Below are 15,000 nucleotides of genomic sequence, written 5' to 3'. Positions count from 1 at the left end.
CTAGGGGACTTGGGGGCATGCTTGCCCAGAAATTTTTGAAATTTATGTAGGTTCTTGGAAATGCTATTTTCAGCATTATCGAAGTCTACTGAGTAAGAATCCAGTGAAACAAATTTAAATCTGTAAGATTGCTGTAGAGCGATTTTCCCACATCATGATTTTGAGGACTGAAATCACAGAAATTGTGAGGGTTTTTTTCCAATACTCAGTCTATGCAAAAAATAATGAAAAGGCCTTTACCTTTGGCTTGTTCACTCAAACAATGCCCGCAATGCTTAGCATTGTCTGTCTTGGTTTTTTTGGGGCAGATGCCATTTCAGCAAGTGCAGAAGCCTGAGATACAGTGAAGTTAAAATATCGCAGGCGTTCTATGAGCTTTCGTTCATTTCGTGTGGATGGGTAAACTTGTTAAAAACATTTGAAATGCATCTTTACCTTAACTTGGTAAACTGAAGAGGATTTGCTACACCTACATTTTTTTTGAACTTCTCAAAGTTTTCAATTTTTGTTCAGTTATAAACCGCAAATTGAGATGAAAGGAACTGGCCAAAGATTGGTAAGTAGGCGGCCATTTTGGCCGGCTACTGGCCCTTTTTGACAGCCCTGTCATTACTGGCTCAATGCTACATCGTAAGCAAAGGTGTCCTAAAGCATAAACAAGTAAAAATTAACGATAGGAAAGAACAATTTTTCAGTGACATTGTGACAGCATTTTCAAGTTCAAATGCATTAGGATAAACTGTCAGAAAATTTGCTCAAGATTAACATACTTCTTAAGTAAATATGCAATGTCACGCAAATGGTTTTGCTTGAATTGAGTCTGAGTGGACATTGAGAGATGGTGTTAAGTTTCTAATTACAGTGTATCAGCATTTTGTACACTAAACAATCAAATGTATTCATGCACTTCTTGAGAATGGAAAAATGACAAAAATTAAAATGTTGTCACAATTTCACCAAAGCGTTCTTTCCTATCGCTAATTTTTACTTGCTTACCAGTAATGCTACATCAGCAAAAAGTAAAGCTGGGGACACACAGCTGTCATTCAACAAATGTTGAACAGTGTGTCATGCCATGTTTTAAATGTTGAAATATGCCATTCAACACGTTGACTGATGTTGAACGAAAATAGAAAACAGCTCTATTCCATTCAACACGTCTGTGCAACAAATGTTGCATGATGTTGAACCGTGTGTCATCTGCTTAAGGTTCAGCTGCCATTCATCTTTAGTGCATGGTTGCTGAGAAATTCTAATAATAACTTTTATTATTTTTTAAAACAGTGGACCAACAAAGATAAAACACATCCATATTTTCTTCAGTGTGTCTATCCGCATCAATCGAACTTCCCATTTAGCGCACACAAACTTAATTCTCGGGTCGACCCACATAAGATCTGTCGAACTTAATTGATTCAAACATCTATTTCTTCACAGGCTATAGTGAAGGGAATTAAGCCAGGACATGAAAAGTTTGACGTTTTATCTGAGCCTTACTGTTTGATGCACATCTGTTGGAAAGAGTTGTTTTCTTAATCCCACACTTCTGTAACAGTAGTCAGGCATGTTATCATCTGCTCCACGATCAGGGACCACCATACTAAAAAGGATTTTGTGAGGTTATATGGGCAGGAACACGCTCAAATGAACCCATGGAATTCACACCTGGCTAACCCATTTCATGTGTACACATAATTTATTGTTTTTTTGTTGCCAGCTGATGGTGGTTTCTAATATTGTGTAGTTGCTAGCATGCCTAGCCAATAGCAGAGATGCGTGGGCTGAAAATCAGTGGCAAGCATTAGCTTCCTTAGTGACCTTATAACCTTGCTTTCTTCTCAATGAATATCCTAAATACAGTTGTAATTTGAGAGCAACAAAAACAGATTAGCAACCATCACTGATCCACATAGTCAGAAAGAGCACACTAAGCTTTACAAAATCATCAAGTTTGGTGTTAATCGGGCACGTTTTGACTGAGATACAGCCATTTCAAAACATCTAAATTACAAAGGAATGTTTAGGCATCCAGAGTTCCAGACACAGCATCCGGACGGCGATACTTTTCTTTGTAAATTTTGACGTTTTTAAATGGCTCTATCTTGTTTAATTTTGGGTCTATTTACATCAAGCTTGGGAATTTTGTAAGGCTTGGTGTGCACTTTCTGACTAAATGGATCAATAGTTGCTAATTGCATAATTTACAGACTCGTACCTAGTCCTTTTCTGTTTGAAATCAGGCAATGTATTGAGTTTGTTGGTTGTCTACTCTGCTGCAAGAGGGTTTTCTTGTGGTACTCTGGTTTTCCCCTCTTCTAAAAGACCAACTTACGATTTAATGTGAGTTAATTTGATTTCTGTGCTGTGTATACTGTCCCCAAGTAGTGTACCAGGGCTAAATACAGTTGGCACTCCAATAAAGTTCATGCAATAAAAATACTCTCATTTTCCCTGTTTAAGAGTCGTGCCCAAATGGGATTACTAATATTCATTCCATTTGTGCGTTTTCTGGACAAGAATCCTCTTTTAAGCCCTGCAACAGCAAGGAATTTACGTACTTTACTGCAGCAATAATAGTTTTTACTATTGTCGCAGCCATTATAAGTTTATTGTTGTAGTACAGCAGTCAAGTACTTTGGTGACAATTTAAGTCACAAAGGGTGACAGAAAACTTCATAGTGTGAGACAGCATGTGGACATTTTTGCTGTTCTTTGTTTCTTTTTATTTAGTCTTATTGATTAATTTATCTTTACTGTGAATAGGAACGTAAGCAAGAAGAAAAAAGGGAAAGGCAAATTAAGAGAAAGGAGGAGAGATTAAAGAGGAAAGAGTTAGAGAAAGAAGAAAAAGAGGTGAGCAAGCCAGGGTTGACATGTTTTTTTCCCAAATGGGGGTTTTGAATCTAAATTTAGAATAAGACAGCTTTTGGAAAAGCAGAGTTTTTCAATAATTTGCTGTAAGTGCTGCTTACCCCATTGGCCTCCAAAGGCCATCGCCATTGACAAGTAAAATTGTCTAGCGATATAGTTAACAATAATAATATTATTGTGTACTCAACAAAATACCACGTTTCTGATTGGTCAATGATGAATGCATAAATAGGTTATAGAATGCAATGCAGAAGTTGCTATGGACACAGAGGGATGCAGTGATTTTGTTTAGTATAATTATAATAAATAAAAAGTCGTATAAAATTGCTTGTGCATTTCGTGAGTTATGGTCGCTCGTGATGTTTTAAAAGTTCTCAGTTTAGGAACTTTAAAAACATCACTTGTTCCCTTAAATCATGAAATACATTCGCATGCATACGATTTCCTATACATATGATATACCATGATGGCTAATCCAATCAAAACTTTAGAATTGTATTATCCAATGATCTAGTTTTTAGTAAAAAGTAATTTGGAACGCCATGGACGTGTAACTGTCTTATGATACCTCTGAAAATTGTTGTTTTCCTTATGTGCGGTGGTTATGTTCTCACATTCGGTTATTTGTTCACCATATTGGGTGATTTTGGTGTAGTGCTTACAATATACACTTAATGTATGTTGCCAAAGGAAACAGTTTGTTTCGTTTTCCTGAGAGTCCTGATGTTTCCCGAGAGGAGGTCGCGGGAAACATCAGGACTCGAGGGAAAACAAAACTAACTAGTTTCCCGAGGGACCAGACATTAAGTGCTTTGTCATATATTTGGACTTTTCCTTCAACAATCGCAGCGAACCATCCGGAGCGGGCAACAACTGCGGAATTGTATCCCGGTCGGGATACATGTACATTTGAATTTGATCAGGGGCACGTGACCAAGAATCAACCAATGACAGTGCTCGTTTTGTTGCGTGAAAGGCTAGGTATATAACAACAACATTTGCATACGGTTCTTAATTAAATCGTTATATTCAGTGCGTAATTCGCTGTGTTTGGGAAATGAATAACAATTATTCCACGAGCGCGCGTTGGATATGAGATGGGAAATAGCCAACGAGGTGCGTAGCCCGAGAGTCTCGTTTCCAATCATACGTAAACGAGGCTTCGTAATGATCACAAGAAACGCACCGTACGCAATGTTAGAAGCACCGTGTATCAAATAATTTACCGCACGCAATTGTTAACTTCCACATATAAACAAAGAGGCTGCATATACTGTATGATAACGGAAGCTCTGAACAAAGGAAAAAGCACAACATAAAAGGAGGTAAGCGCCGAAAATCACAAAGAGGGAACCGTTCATCACAAAGGAATTAACAACTACAATAGAACCTTTTTTACGAAATACGGCTAGGAAGTCGTATTTCTTGATTTACTGTATGGGAATGAGTGTCTGTAAATCACGTAATGCGGGAGCAAGTTCATCATGCGATGTTTTATTTATCATGAATTCTAGTCAACAGAATTACACCATCGCTGTGTTTCCATAGCAACTTCTGTATTGCACTCTTTTAATCCATTTGTATAATAAGCTCAATAATGCACGCATTTTGATTGATTCTCGCCAATGATCTCGTAGAGGACAGACGATAGCTGACCTCGCCATCAAAAACCTTTTAATTCCTTATCATATGAAACAAATCGATTCCATGTTGCCATGTGTCTGTTAAGTAATAGATCAGAGATGACGTCAAAATTTGGTAAATCGAGTGTTACTGATAAAATCTTCTGTTGACAGAGTAAAATCTAAAGTTTCCCTCTTAGGAGACCAAGGGAAATGACAAATAGGGGAGTTTTTCAGTAGACTTGTTTCAATGGAAGTGATTGGCCCTGGCGAAGGGCTAACGCTGATTGATTTTTACCTGATTTTTAACTCCTTTCATAACAATAAGTTTCGTTTTTCAATCCCCACCGAATGCAGTTTCTTTAAAAGGTAACCCCTTCATAACAGGAGGAGTTGAAGCTATTATTTTCTAATTACTAGTCCATTAGCCAAATATATTTAAGGTGGGTGCGTTCGCAAAACCGCTATCGTTCACGAGAACACTTGACAAACACCTGTATCCCTTAGTGACAGTTCGGTGCATGAACAACGTGTTTTTTCGTCCCGTTTGCTAGAAAGAAGAGCAGAGGCTAAAGCTGTATAAAGAACAACGTCAAAAGGAAATGAGAGAGAATCTTAAACAGACAGATAAGGTAAGCTCACGATTTTGTATCAGAAATTGGAAAATATGAGGCAGTTGGATCGACTAGCAGTGGCAGTCACTGGAGCGTTGTCGAGTTGGATATCGCGCTCGCCCCAGGCCTCAGGAGCGGACTTAGAAATTCCAGAAAAAGGGGGCCGAAGAAATTGCGGCGAGAGCGCACCCCGTCCCCTCCCCTACACATGCCCTCTGTCCGGAAAATTCACGTTAGTCATGATGTATTTGTAATAAGAAAAGCTCTAAAACTGAACTAATCATTATCTAAAGTAAAACCGCCCGTTGCAAACTGTGCCTCTTGAAAGTCGGTTGGCTGCAGAGGCTCTTTAAATGGGTTAGTACGCAGCTATTACAACGGCTTTCGGGATTCGTTCAGAAAACAGTGGACACAAAGAACGATACAAAAAAAAAAAACTGGACCGCAACTCTAAAAACAGTAGAGCTGCGTCCTAAAGGGATCCAATGAAATTAGAGGTTGTAAAGAGCTGCGTCCTATCTCCTTTAAATACGGTGAAAAAAAGGGGGCCTCGCCCCTCTAAATCCGCCCCTGCCAGTTGTTCGAAGGGTGGATAGCGCTATCCACTGGATAAGTAACTATCCATTTGATAACTCAATTGGTTTTGCTAATGTTCATCCGCTGGATAATGATGTATCCGGTGGATGGCGTTATCAACCTTTTGAACAACGGAGGTCAGATGGTGACATTTCACCGAGGCGCGGTATCTCGAATTATTGATGATTTTTTGAACGCGTTAGAATTTGTTGAAAATCGAGTAGCCGCTCCGTCCTTGTTTTCTCAATTGTACCATATGATTTTCTGGCGGAAATATGGACTGTCAAAGAAAGAGTAACTGTGATTCTCGCAGAGGATTTAAGTAATTGTCTCTTATACATGTAGTCACCTGAAAAATTCATGTGGCTCCAACGGGATTCGAACCCCTTGACCTCTGCGCTGCCGGTGCAATGCTCAACCAACTGGGCTGTGAAGCCGCACTGTTGTGAGCTGTCATTCATCAAGTCCTTTCGCGCGATCATATGAACCCAACAAACTGACCAGCTCCCAACAGTTTGGGGCTTCATAGCTCAGTGGGTAGAGCATTACAGCGGCATCGCACAGGTCATGAGGTCAAATCCCTTTGATGTCAACTGAATCTTTCAGGTATCTATAAGAGACAATGGCTTTCATTAATATTGACTGTGCTTTCCAGAGCTGATTTTGGCCCTTATATGACTCTCTCACTGGAAAAAAAAAACAAACTGCAGTTGGCAAACGGTTTTTTTTCTTGTATTTCTCTCCCATCCAGAGAAATTGTCTTCAAAGAGTAGACTCTGTCAAGACAAGGTTATCTAGTGCCACAAAGACCACGAAGAAACTTGATACGCCTTCATCCACGCATAAAACATCCGTTAAAGTGCCGAGTTCGCCGTTATTGACTATGCAGTACCTCTCCAGACAGCGATCTCAGTCGGAAGGTAGCGAAAGCGAGCCCCCTAGTCCACCCCCGTCAGTATGGAAGGTTCCGGTATACGTAGAGCCCAAGTGGAACCCTGGGAAACCCGAAGCCAAGGGCACTTCTAAAGAGATGCGGTTGAACAATGACGTAGTTTGCACGAAAGTTAAACCTCAGGCGCCCTTCAATCAGTTATACAACCCCGTGCATATGAACCAGTCGCTTCAAAAGAACCAGTTGATGAACCAATGCGCGGAGAAGAACCAAAATCCTGGCGAATTCAAGCCCTCATTTCACGCGGCTGAATTCACTAAAGTCAAAGAAATGGATAAACCAGATAATCGCCAGGTCAAGTTCACTCCCTATTCCAGTTTTTCCGGTTTGGACCTGCTGTCACAATTAAAGGAAGATTCCAGACAACCCGAATCAGAAGTGAGGCCTTATTCTTTGTTCGGTCCGGACGAACCAAATAGCACCATCTTTAGGTCCCCTCTGACCGGACACTAAGACGTGGACGATACAAAGTTTCGTTTCTTTAAATTGGGCGTGTTCTAAGACATATTTGCAAAGATATTAAATATATATTATGTATCCAGAGGTTTTGGTTTTGTTTCTGAAATAAAGACAACAGACATTTAGCTTAAAAAAAAAAACCAGTTCTTTCCTTCTCTGCATCCTTTGGTAGCATTCCCCTTTTTGACACTCTGGTTTCCCCAGAGCTTTTCTCTCACTCAGTCAGGAGAAGAGCTCTGGGGTCGAGATTGATTCCCAGAGTGCTCTGCGACCTTGTGAACAAGAGAAATGGGGATGGGGGTGGGGGGGGGGGGGGACTCTGGGGACGAGCATGGCAAGCTGATTTGGCCGCCCACGAATAACCGTGCTTACGGCGAGTGCTATTGAAATTTAAATTGAATTCAGCGTGCGGGAAAAACTGTGCTATCCGACGTCACGTCAATTGTTTGCAATTAAAAGGCCAGAATATCATTTAAAAGATTTTGGTAACTCTCTGTTAACGAACTTTGGCGCCAAAACTGGGTTGCCGGCGAGCGGCATTTGTGCTTTTTATTCAGTATGATATTTTCAAGTGTAAGAAGACGTCAAAACTGTATTGATTAAGTATTTATTTGTGTTAACTTCACAAAAAAAAAGACTTTGTTCGCGTCCTTTAGACACACGGTAGGTCGACAACGTCGTTTGCGCACAGAAATGCAAAGTTTCCGATGAAAGGGAAAATGATAGACAGGATGGCACAGTTTTGACTGCAGCGCGTACGGCGGGCGCGGGTGCCGTATGCAAGGAAGCTGGCGCGGAGTGCAAGGTGGCCTCAATCCATTGCGCACTTGAATTGCGTGCGAGAGACCCTCACCGGACTATGCTCACGGTTTTAAATAATTTCCTCTGCATTTCATCTGTGAATGCTGAGAATCTCTAGTCTGTTAACCGTAGCCCCTTTTTAACATCCCTTTCTCTTGAAGGACATTGCGTAAAAGTATGACGTGGCCATCTTGGTAGTAATGTCACCAAATTGGAGGGCTGAAGGTTTATGAGATTTCGTGAACAAACGGTTATACGTAAAAACGGACCGGCGAGTGCGAAAATGATGTCTACTCTGGGCGCGTAAAACGTCAGTCCCTTTGAGAACCGCGGTATCGCCACTCACGAACTCACCGCGCGGGGAAGAAATCCTGGTCGCTCTACCACGCACCTCCAAATTCGTGGAGTGAAAGTGAAGGTGAGCTGGCCGAGTAATCGATCGCCGTTTTGCAGTAAGATGAGCATGCGAGAAAACTTGAGGTACAAAAGAGGGAAAGACCTAAACAGAAGCAAAATCTGAGAGAACGTCTAAAGAAAAACGTTACTGCGTCTTTCAATAACATGCGGACTCTAAAATTCAAAGCTCAATCGACAAATGCGTTTTTCGCTACCGTCAATCAAATGTTCGGCGACTCCTCCCAGCTTCCGACTATATTGTCTGAGTGTGCTCAACGATTTGATTTGATTACTGTACACTCGACAGTAGTCGGAAGCTTGGAGGAGACGCCGAACATTTGATTGACGGTAGCGAAAAACGCATTTGTCTGTTGACTTTTGAATTTAGGAGTCCGCATGTTATTGAAAGGCGCAGTAATGCTTGAATTTCTTAGTTTGCCTCTAAGCGTTAGTTTTCCCGTCGGCAAAGGTATATTTATAGTCTCAGTGACGTTAGAACGTGTTTTAAACTGCTATTCAGTTTTAAATTTATTGTTCCTTCCTTGATTACACCATACACGGTAAAAACGGAAATAAATATAAAGAGGGTGTAAACGCTAAAGATAAATTACGCAACCTTGATCACTTAACAAAATGCTACAAAAATAAAATACCGTGTTTCAACTGAAGTGAACACAAGAATTAAATGTAGTTAAAGGTGCATTATTGATGGCAAGTGAATTTTACACCAAAATTGAGATAAACAAAACGATTATGCGCAAACCGATAATATTGCACCTAAAATATGATTGAAAAAGCGGAACTAATTAAATAAACAACTACCTCGGTTCTGCTTTTTATACTGAAACTAGAATCCTTTCTAGGAATTACTTGCAACCTTGGTTTACGATCTTGATAAAACTTGCAACAAAACCAACCCTAATTCTTTCAATAAGCAAGATTTTTTCGTCGTCGTCGCTAACGCTGATCTTCAGAACACCCTAATGGTGTAGCTACAGCTGAAGGCTAAGTGTTTGTTGACATTAAGTGTTTGTTGTCATTAATTATATTATTTACTTTACTTTATCTTGTTATCATTGAACATTTGATAAGGAACGTTCAAGCAATTTAATTTGTTAGTCTTTCTTGGTTCTTTTGAAGACTAGAAAAAAAAGAAAAATCACTGAGCCTTCAGCTGTAGCTACACTATTAGGGACTTAAAGATCTACTTCAGTGACGACGACGAAAATATCTTGCATAGTGAAACAATAGACCCATTGCCAACCCAATCTCCCCACAAATAATGTCTACAGTCTACGATGGTAACTGAAGCCTGTTAATGTAGAGTGTCTATATTTTCATTTCATTATGATCGCGGATGCTCTTCGGGGTTCCAGCTTGTTCAATGTGTGTCTAGATTTTGACATCCAACAAAAAGTGTCCCTTTAAGTATAAGCCTTTGCTAACTATTTGCTAGGTTATTATTGCTTTTAGCTTAAGATACATGAAGCTGTTTTTCTTTCTTAAAAATATCAAGTAACAATGAAAGCGACCCGTTGGTAGCATAGCTAATCGAGGCAGGTCGTTCGATAGATTTAACTATGTAAGATTCAAAATTGGACCTGTATCCAATTACGTGCATTTCTGAAAACATGGCATCACCAACACCTTGAACAAGCTGGAACCCCCAAAAACACCCGCGATCATAATGAAATGAAAATCTAGACCCTCTACATTAACAAGCTTCAGTTACGTACCATTGTAGACAGAATACATTATTTAGGTGGAGACTGGGTTGCCATTGCATACATGGCGCTGAAGTTTGAATAACAATACTTAGACATTTTAAGCATCACATTTAAGCGAGGAAGGTTTAATAAGACAATTGAGAGATTTTTAATCGCGTTTAAGGGAAACGGAAAACGTTGAAGTGAAATTTGCAATTGCGTTAAATTAAAAATGGCAAAAAACGTTTTTAATACTATCAGCTCAGCCGTTTCTTGCCTTTTGCTCCGATCCGTACATCGAGAAGCTTCCCAAAGGAGACAAGCACTTGAAGTTTACAATAAGAGAATTTTCAGACTTCCTGCCGTTTTCCGTTTGTGTTTCACGTAAACGCGTTAAGTCTCTCTTTTGGCCCATTGAAACGGTTTCAACATTTGCTTTAACTTGCATTCACCACTTCGTAGAACCAAGGTTTCGTAGGTTTCCTGCAAATTTCACCCCAGAAATTAAACTCAAAGTTCCTTGACAGCAATAATATTGTTAGCACCTTTCTTACAGCTAAAAAAACACGTTTTTCGTCATTTCTTTTTATCGATCGCTAAGGTATTTTTTTTCTGGTGGCATTATCATTTAACCCTCCCCCGACCACTGTTCGTTAAAGAGATTCATCAGACTCCATGAGCGACCATGTAATGGACTTTCAAGTTCAAATATTCCCCAAACGATTCCTCTCCATTCCACTGCCCTCCCAACCCCATCCTCCGATTTCATACCTAGATAATTTCTTCATATGCTGATTGAACTCCAAAGGGCATTGGCTCTTCGTATTCGTCGGCTTGTGTTTCCTCTCGCGAGAAGCTCACATTATAGTACCCATGACTTGCGTTACTGTGTTGCAAAGCTGCATATGGCTTTATATCTGATGGAGGCCTGGGAGAGAGTTCCATGTAAAATCGTTGCGTTGACGTGTGCTGGTCAAGAGAGGGATCATTGCGAGTGTTTAGGTCAGGGGCATTTGCCTTTGGAGCATCGCCAGTGGTTATTTCAGGTACTGCATTTCGTTTCCGTCTTAACAGACATACCAGCACACCGATGATGATGATCAAGAGGGCGACAAAACAAGATAAAACGATAATAATAACCTCTGTTGAGTTTCCTTCATCCGTCAAAACCCCTGCAAAGTCAATGAATAAAACCAAGAGTAAATAAAGAGATAGTCTCCCAAGCAGCTGTTCTTTGCATCGTCGCGCAACGCTCTTCACACTGACGACCGGCCATTCATGGCGAGGGTCGTTGCGTGACGACACAAAAGAACGGCTGCGTGGGAGACCAAAAGAAGAGAGCTTTATAAAGAGGAAGTGTCTTGAGCTGCGCATTGGTTTCTCGAGTGAACTCTTTTCAAGTTTGAGCATCTGGCAACGTATGCACTCTCTAATTCTCCTTGTTTTTCAACGCTTTCATTGGACTGTACTATTAGAAGGATTGTATTATTAGAAGAATTGACTCTACAACACTGTATCCCAAGACAGCAATGTCATGATACCAAATGAAACACCGATTATTGCTTAACACAATGGGTTCATTATAATGGCGTAATACTTCGCCATAGCAACAGGAGTTTCATCTAAAAACGTCCTATATTTTGTCTTTAGTTGCTTATACCTCTAAAACGAACTCGGTGATCCCATTTTTCATTGCTGGAAAGTTATTAGCAGGCTGAGCTGAAACTCTCCACAAAGTTAAAAAAATTCTGAGCCATCTTAAAAAGTCGAGAACTTAAGGTGGCTCTACATCTGGCAGGCCACCTAGAATTACTTAAAACTTTGCAAATAGTTTTATCTCGGCCAGCTAATCACTTGATGGGGGGTGGGGGGGGGGGGGGGTCACCTAATTCGTTTTAGAGATACAAGCAACAGAAAACAAAATATAGGGTGTTTCTGGATGGATTTCCTGCTGCCATGGTAACCAATTATGTCACAATTATGAGCTTATCTTGTAAAGCCATAATTGATGTTTCATATGTACCAAAACACTTCTGTTATATGAAACGTTGTTGTTAAGCGGTCAATACTTTTTGCTTTTTACTTTTTAAGAAAGCTGAAACTAGGCTCGAATTGATTGTGCTAGTAAAGAGGGTCTCAATGGGGGAGGTCTCTTTGACGGTTGACGGTTAAAAATAAGTCGTTTTGACGGTTGACGGTTAAATTTTAGGTCATTTAACGGTTGACGGTTAATTTTTCGGAATGACGTTTATCACACGAATTTAAAGCACAAATTTGACTGTAAGTTTTAATAAAACGATATGGTTTTTCTCATATTTGAATACTGGATTTAATCCTATAATTTGTTCACTAAAAATAAGGTTATTGGTCTTCAACTATGTCAACTATGTGTATTATTAGCGTAATTACATCACCTCCCTTACCGCTGGACGTATTACGACACCGGAAGTGTTAACCGACGGAAGTCAGTTCTGTCGCTAGCCGGTTTTACTTGAGACTACAAGTAAAAATATGTATTTCTGTGATATATTAAAATGATCAATTATTAACAGCTTTACTTGACCCCATTCAAGTCAATCGGTCTCGATCGTTTAAGGATATCTGAGAAATTTGACGCCTAATTTTGGCTCGCTCATTTGACGGTTGACGGTAAAAATATTCCGTTTTTGACGGTTGACGGTCAAGTTTTGGGCCATTTGACGGTTGACGGTTAACCCCATTGAGACCCTCAGTAAAAGCAGCATATTATGCTTTTAGCAGTGCTCAATTTTTGTCAAAATTATGCTAAAATTATGCTCGTTTTTCCAAATTATGCTGACGAAAAAAATTATGCTTTTTAAAAACCATTGCAAATAAGTGCAAAAATGCATTTTCTGTAATCAGAAACCGTTTATTCTTGAAAGCCATACATATCATTTCTCTGAGAGTGCTGTATACAAATGTTTTCGTTCGAATCGGATGGCATAGCCGACGCCATTTTGTAGCCGTCGCTATGAGAGGTATTGGGACCGACATGGTTTGCTTTGGAAGTTCCGGTTCCCGTGCAACCTAGTCCGACAAGCTCCATATCCGGGCTCAGTAAACTACCTCTAAAACATCGAACAACGTCATCCTATAACTGGGATTTCGGAATAAACGTGCCTGTCAAAACTCAAAAATGATTCCACAATTATCAAAATATGCGAATTAAAAACGGGAAAATTATGCTAGTTTTCTCAAATTATGCCAAAAATTACGCTAGCACAATGTATTCGAGCCTTGCTTAAACTGGTTTGAGCCACAGGACTCAAGCAAGGACGACGACAACGGAGATGAAAACGCCACAGAAACAATATTTCTGCACCCCTCGCGCGTGCGTTTTGCATTTTGGCACATTTATTTGCCGACCTCGTCCTGACAACAAGGAGTAACTTGGATCTATCGCAAACATTTCGCGATTATTCCGTCTTGTTCACGTTGTGCAATTCTTGGATTTCACATGACGTCACGGCCGCCATGTTGGTGTCCCCAAACAATGAAATGGCGGCCATGTTGGTGTCCCGATTCAATCCTCCGGGAATTAAAAGCTATTATTATGCTAACGTCTTCTTTTGTTTTCGTTGAAAAACATGGCTGTTGATCACGTGAGTGAAACCCAAGAATACTGGCGAACTATCCTGTAACTGCATGGGTACGAAAGGTTTTAAAGAAAAATAAAAAATGAATGATTCATTGTTATATGATCCCGCTGTCATCAAAACCTAAAATTTGGTGATTTCTCGTTTTTTTTGTGGAGTACGGCAGAGAAAAGCGCGGAAAAAGCTGCTGTAGTTGCAGCACTATTATTTTTCCTTTTTAACCAATAATGTTCTTGCTTTGTCGCGTTGTCGTTGCCGTAGGCATCTTCTTTGCCTAAACTTCCTGATGGAGCTTAAGTAATAACAACGGCCAGACAGCGCCACAAAACAATACGTTTAATAGACAAACACAACTCTGCACGTCCCGCGCGAGCGGGTGCGTGGAAGAACTGTTAGAAATCCAAGATTGGTATTTTTTAAGGAATAATAAACGGTCGAGGTTTGGAAAGAACAGCTCCTCAGACGTTGAGGGATGCAAACATATAGACTCCAGGGGGAGAAAGCCCCATCAGCAATTTTTTTTGAGACGGGGCCTACGGTTAATTGTCCTTATCCGAGAAGACTTGCTCCTTCAACTGAGCCAACGTTGGTTTATTTTATCCCACGTACCTTCGCAAGAGATGCCATCGCCTTCGAAGCCATCATTGCAGTTACATTCAAACGATCCCTCTGTGTTGACACACGTAGCGTGATGCCCGCAGTTGTCTTGGTGGGCTTTGCATTCGTCGAAATCTTCCACTAAAAACAAAGAAGAGTCAGTGAACAATTCCATTTCGTTACTATAAATGGAAATTAATTAATTAATTAATTAATTAATTAAATTACAGTACAAAGAAAGAGACAATGCTTGCCAAACTCATTACAGAGGCTTGTCACTGCCGCTATTTGGGCGGAGGAGGCCAAACACACCCTCCAAAGAGAAAACCCTTGGGGATGATTTCAGGGACGCCAGACTACGAGTTTGAGTTTTGTCTTCTACGTTACACAAAAGCCGTATTAGGGTTGCTCACAAGTTGAGTTTTAAAGCGAATTTCATTGCGGCTGTTAGTATATACTAAAACAGTGGATAGCATTGAAAACGCGCTGTGATTGGTTACCCAAACTCTGAATGTTCTTAGTTATTAAAATGTTCGACTTCCGATATTGCGTTTCTAGCTTTCCCACTGGTTCAATTAAGCTCCTTTATCGGCTTATATATCGTATGACCTAATGTGGAAACTGATTTGCTACGCGCTTCGTTGGCAATTTAAAATCTCATATCCAATGCGCGCTCATGGAATAATTGTTAATTGTTTATCTCCGAGCAACTCGGGCGGGATGATTTGCGTCCGGAAATATTGTAGTCGTTGCAGGAATAAATGAGTTAAAACATCGTTAATCGAGGGA

General features: G+C 40.2%; 2 protein-coding genes across 3 annotated transcripts in view; one reads left to right on the top strand and one right to left on the bottom strand.

Moving 5' to 3' along the window:
* LOC137967672 (ensconsin-like) overlaps window positions 1-7,178 on the top strand; it is a 9,110-nt gene extending 1,932 nt beyond the window's left edge. For both annotated transcript variants that reach the window (XM_068814200.1, XM_068814199.1), the window contains exons 6-8: window positions 2,764-2,853; window positions 5,048-5,125; window positions 6,435-7,178. In XM_068814200.1, coding sequence (XP_068670301.1) covers window positions 2,764-2,853; window positions 5,048-5,125; window positions 6,435-7,088 — 822 coding nt within the window. In that variant the 3' untranslated portion in view covers window positions 7,089-7,178. The remainder of the gene's footprint in view (window positions 1-2,763; window positions 2,854-5,047; window positions 5,126-6,434) is intronic.
* A 1,624-nt stretch (window positions 7,179-8,802) lies between these two features.
* LOC137967825 (uncharacterized) overlaps window positions 8,803-15,000 on the bottom strand; it is a 19,203-nt gene continuing 13,005 nt past the window's right edge. The window contains exons 7-8 of the mRNA XM_068814410.1: window positions 14,224-14,352; window positions 8,803-11,169 (exon numbers count right to left, since the gene is read on the bottom strand). Of these exons, the coding sequence (XP_068670511.1) occupies window positions 10,769-11,169; window positions 14,224-14,352 (530 nt within the window). The 3' untranslated portion in view covers window positions 8,803-10,768. The remainder of the gene's footprint in view (window positions 11,170-14,223; window positions 14,353-15,000) is intronic.

This window comes from Montipora foliosa, chromosome 8 (assembly GCF_036669935.1).
Source record: "Montipora foliosa isolate CH-2021 chromosome 8, ASM3666993v2, whole genome shotgun sequence".
Taxonomy (NCBI): Eukaryota; Metazoa; Cnidaria; class Anthozoa; order Scleractinia; family Acroporidae; genus Montipora; species Montipora foliosa.
This window is presented reverse-complemented; position numbering and strand designations above follow the sequence as displayed.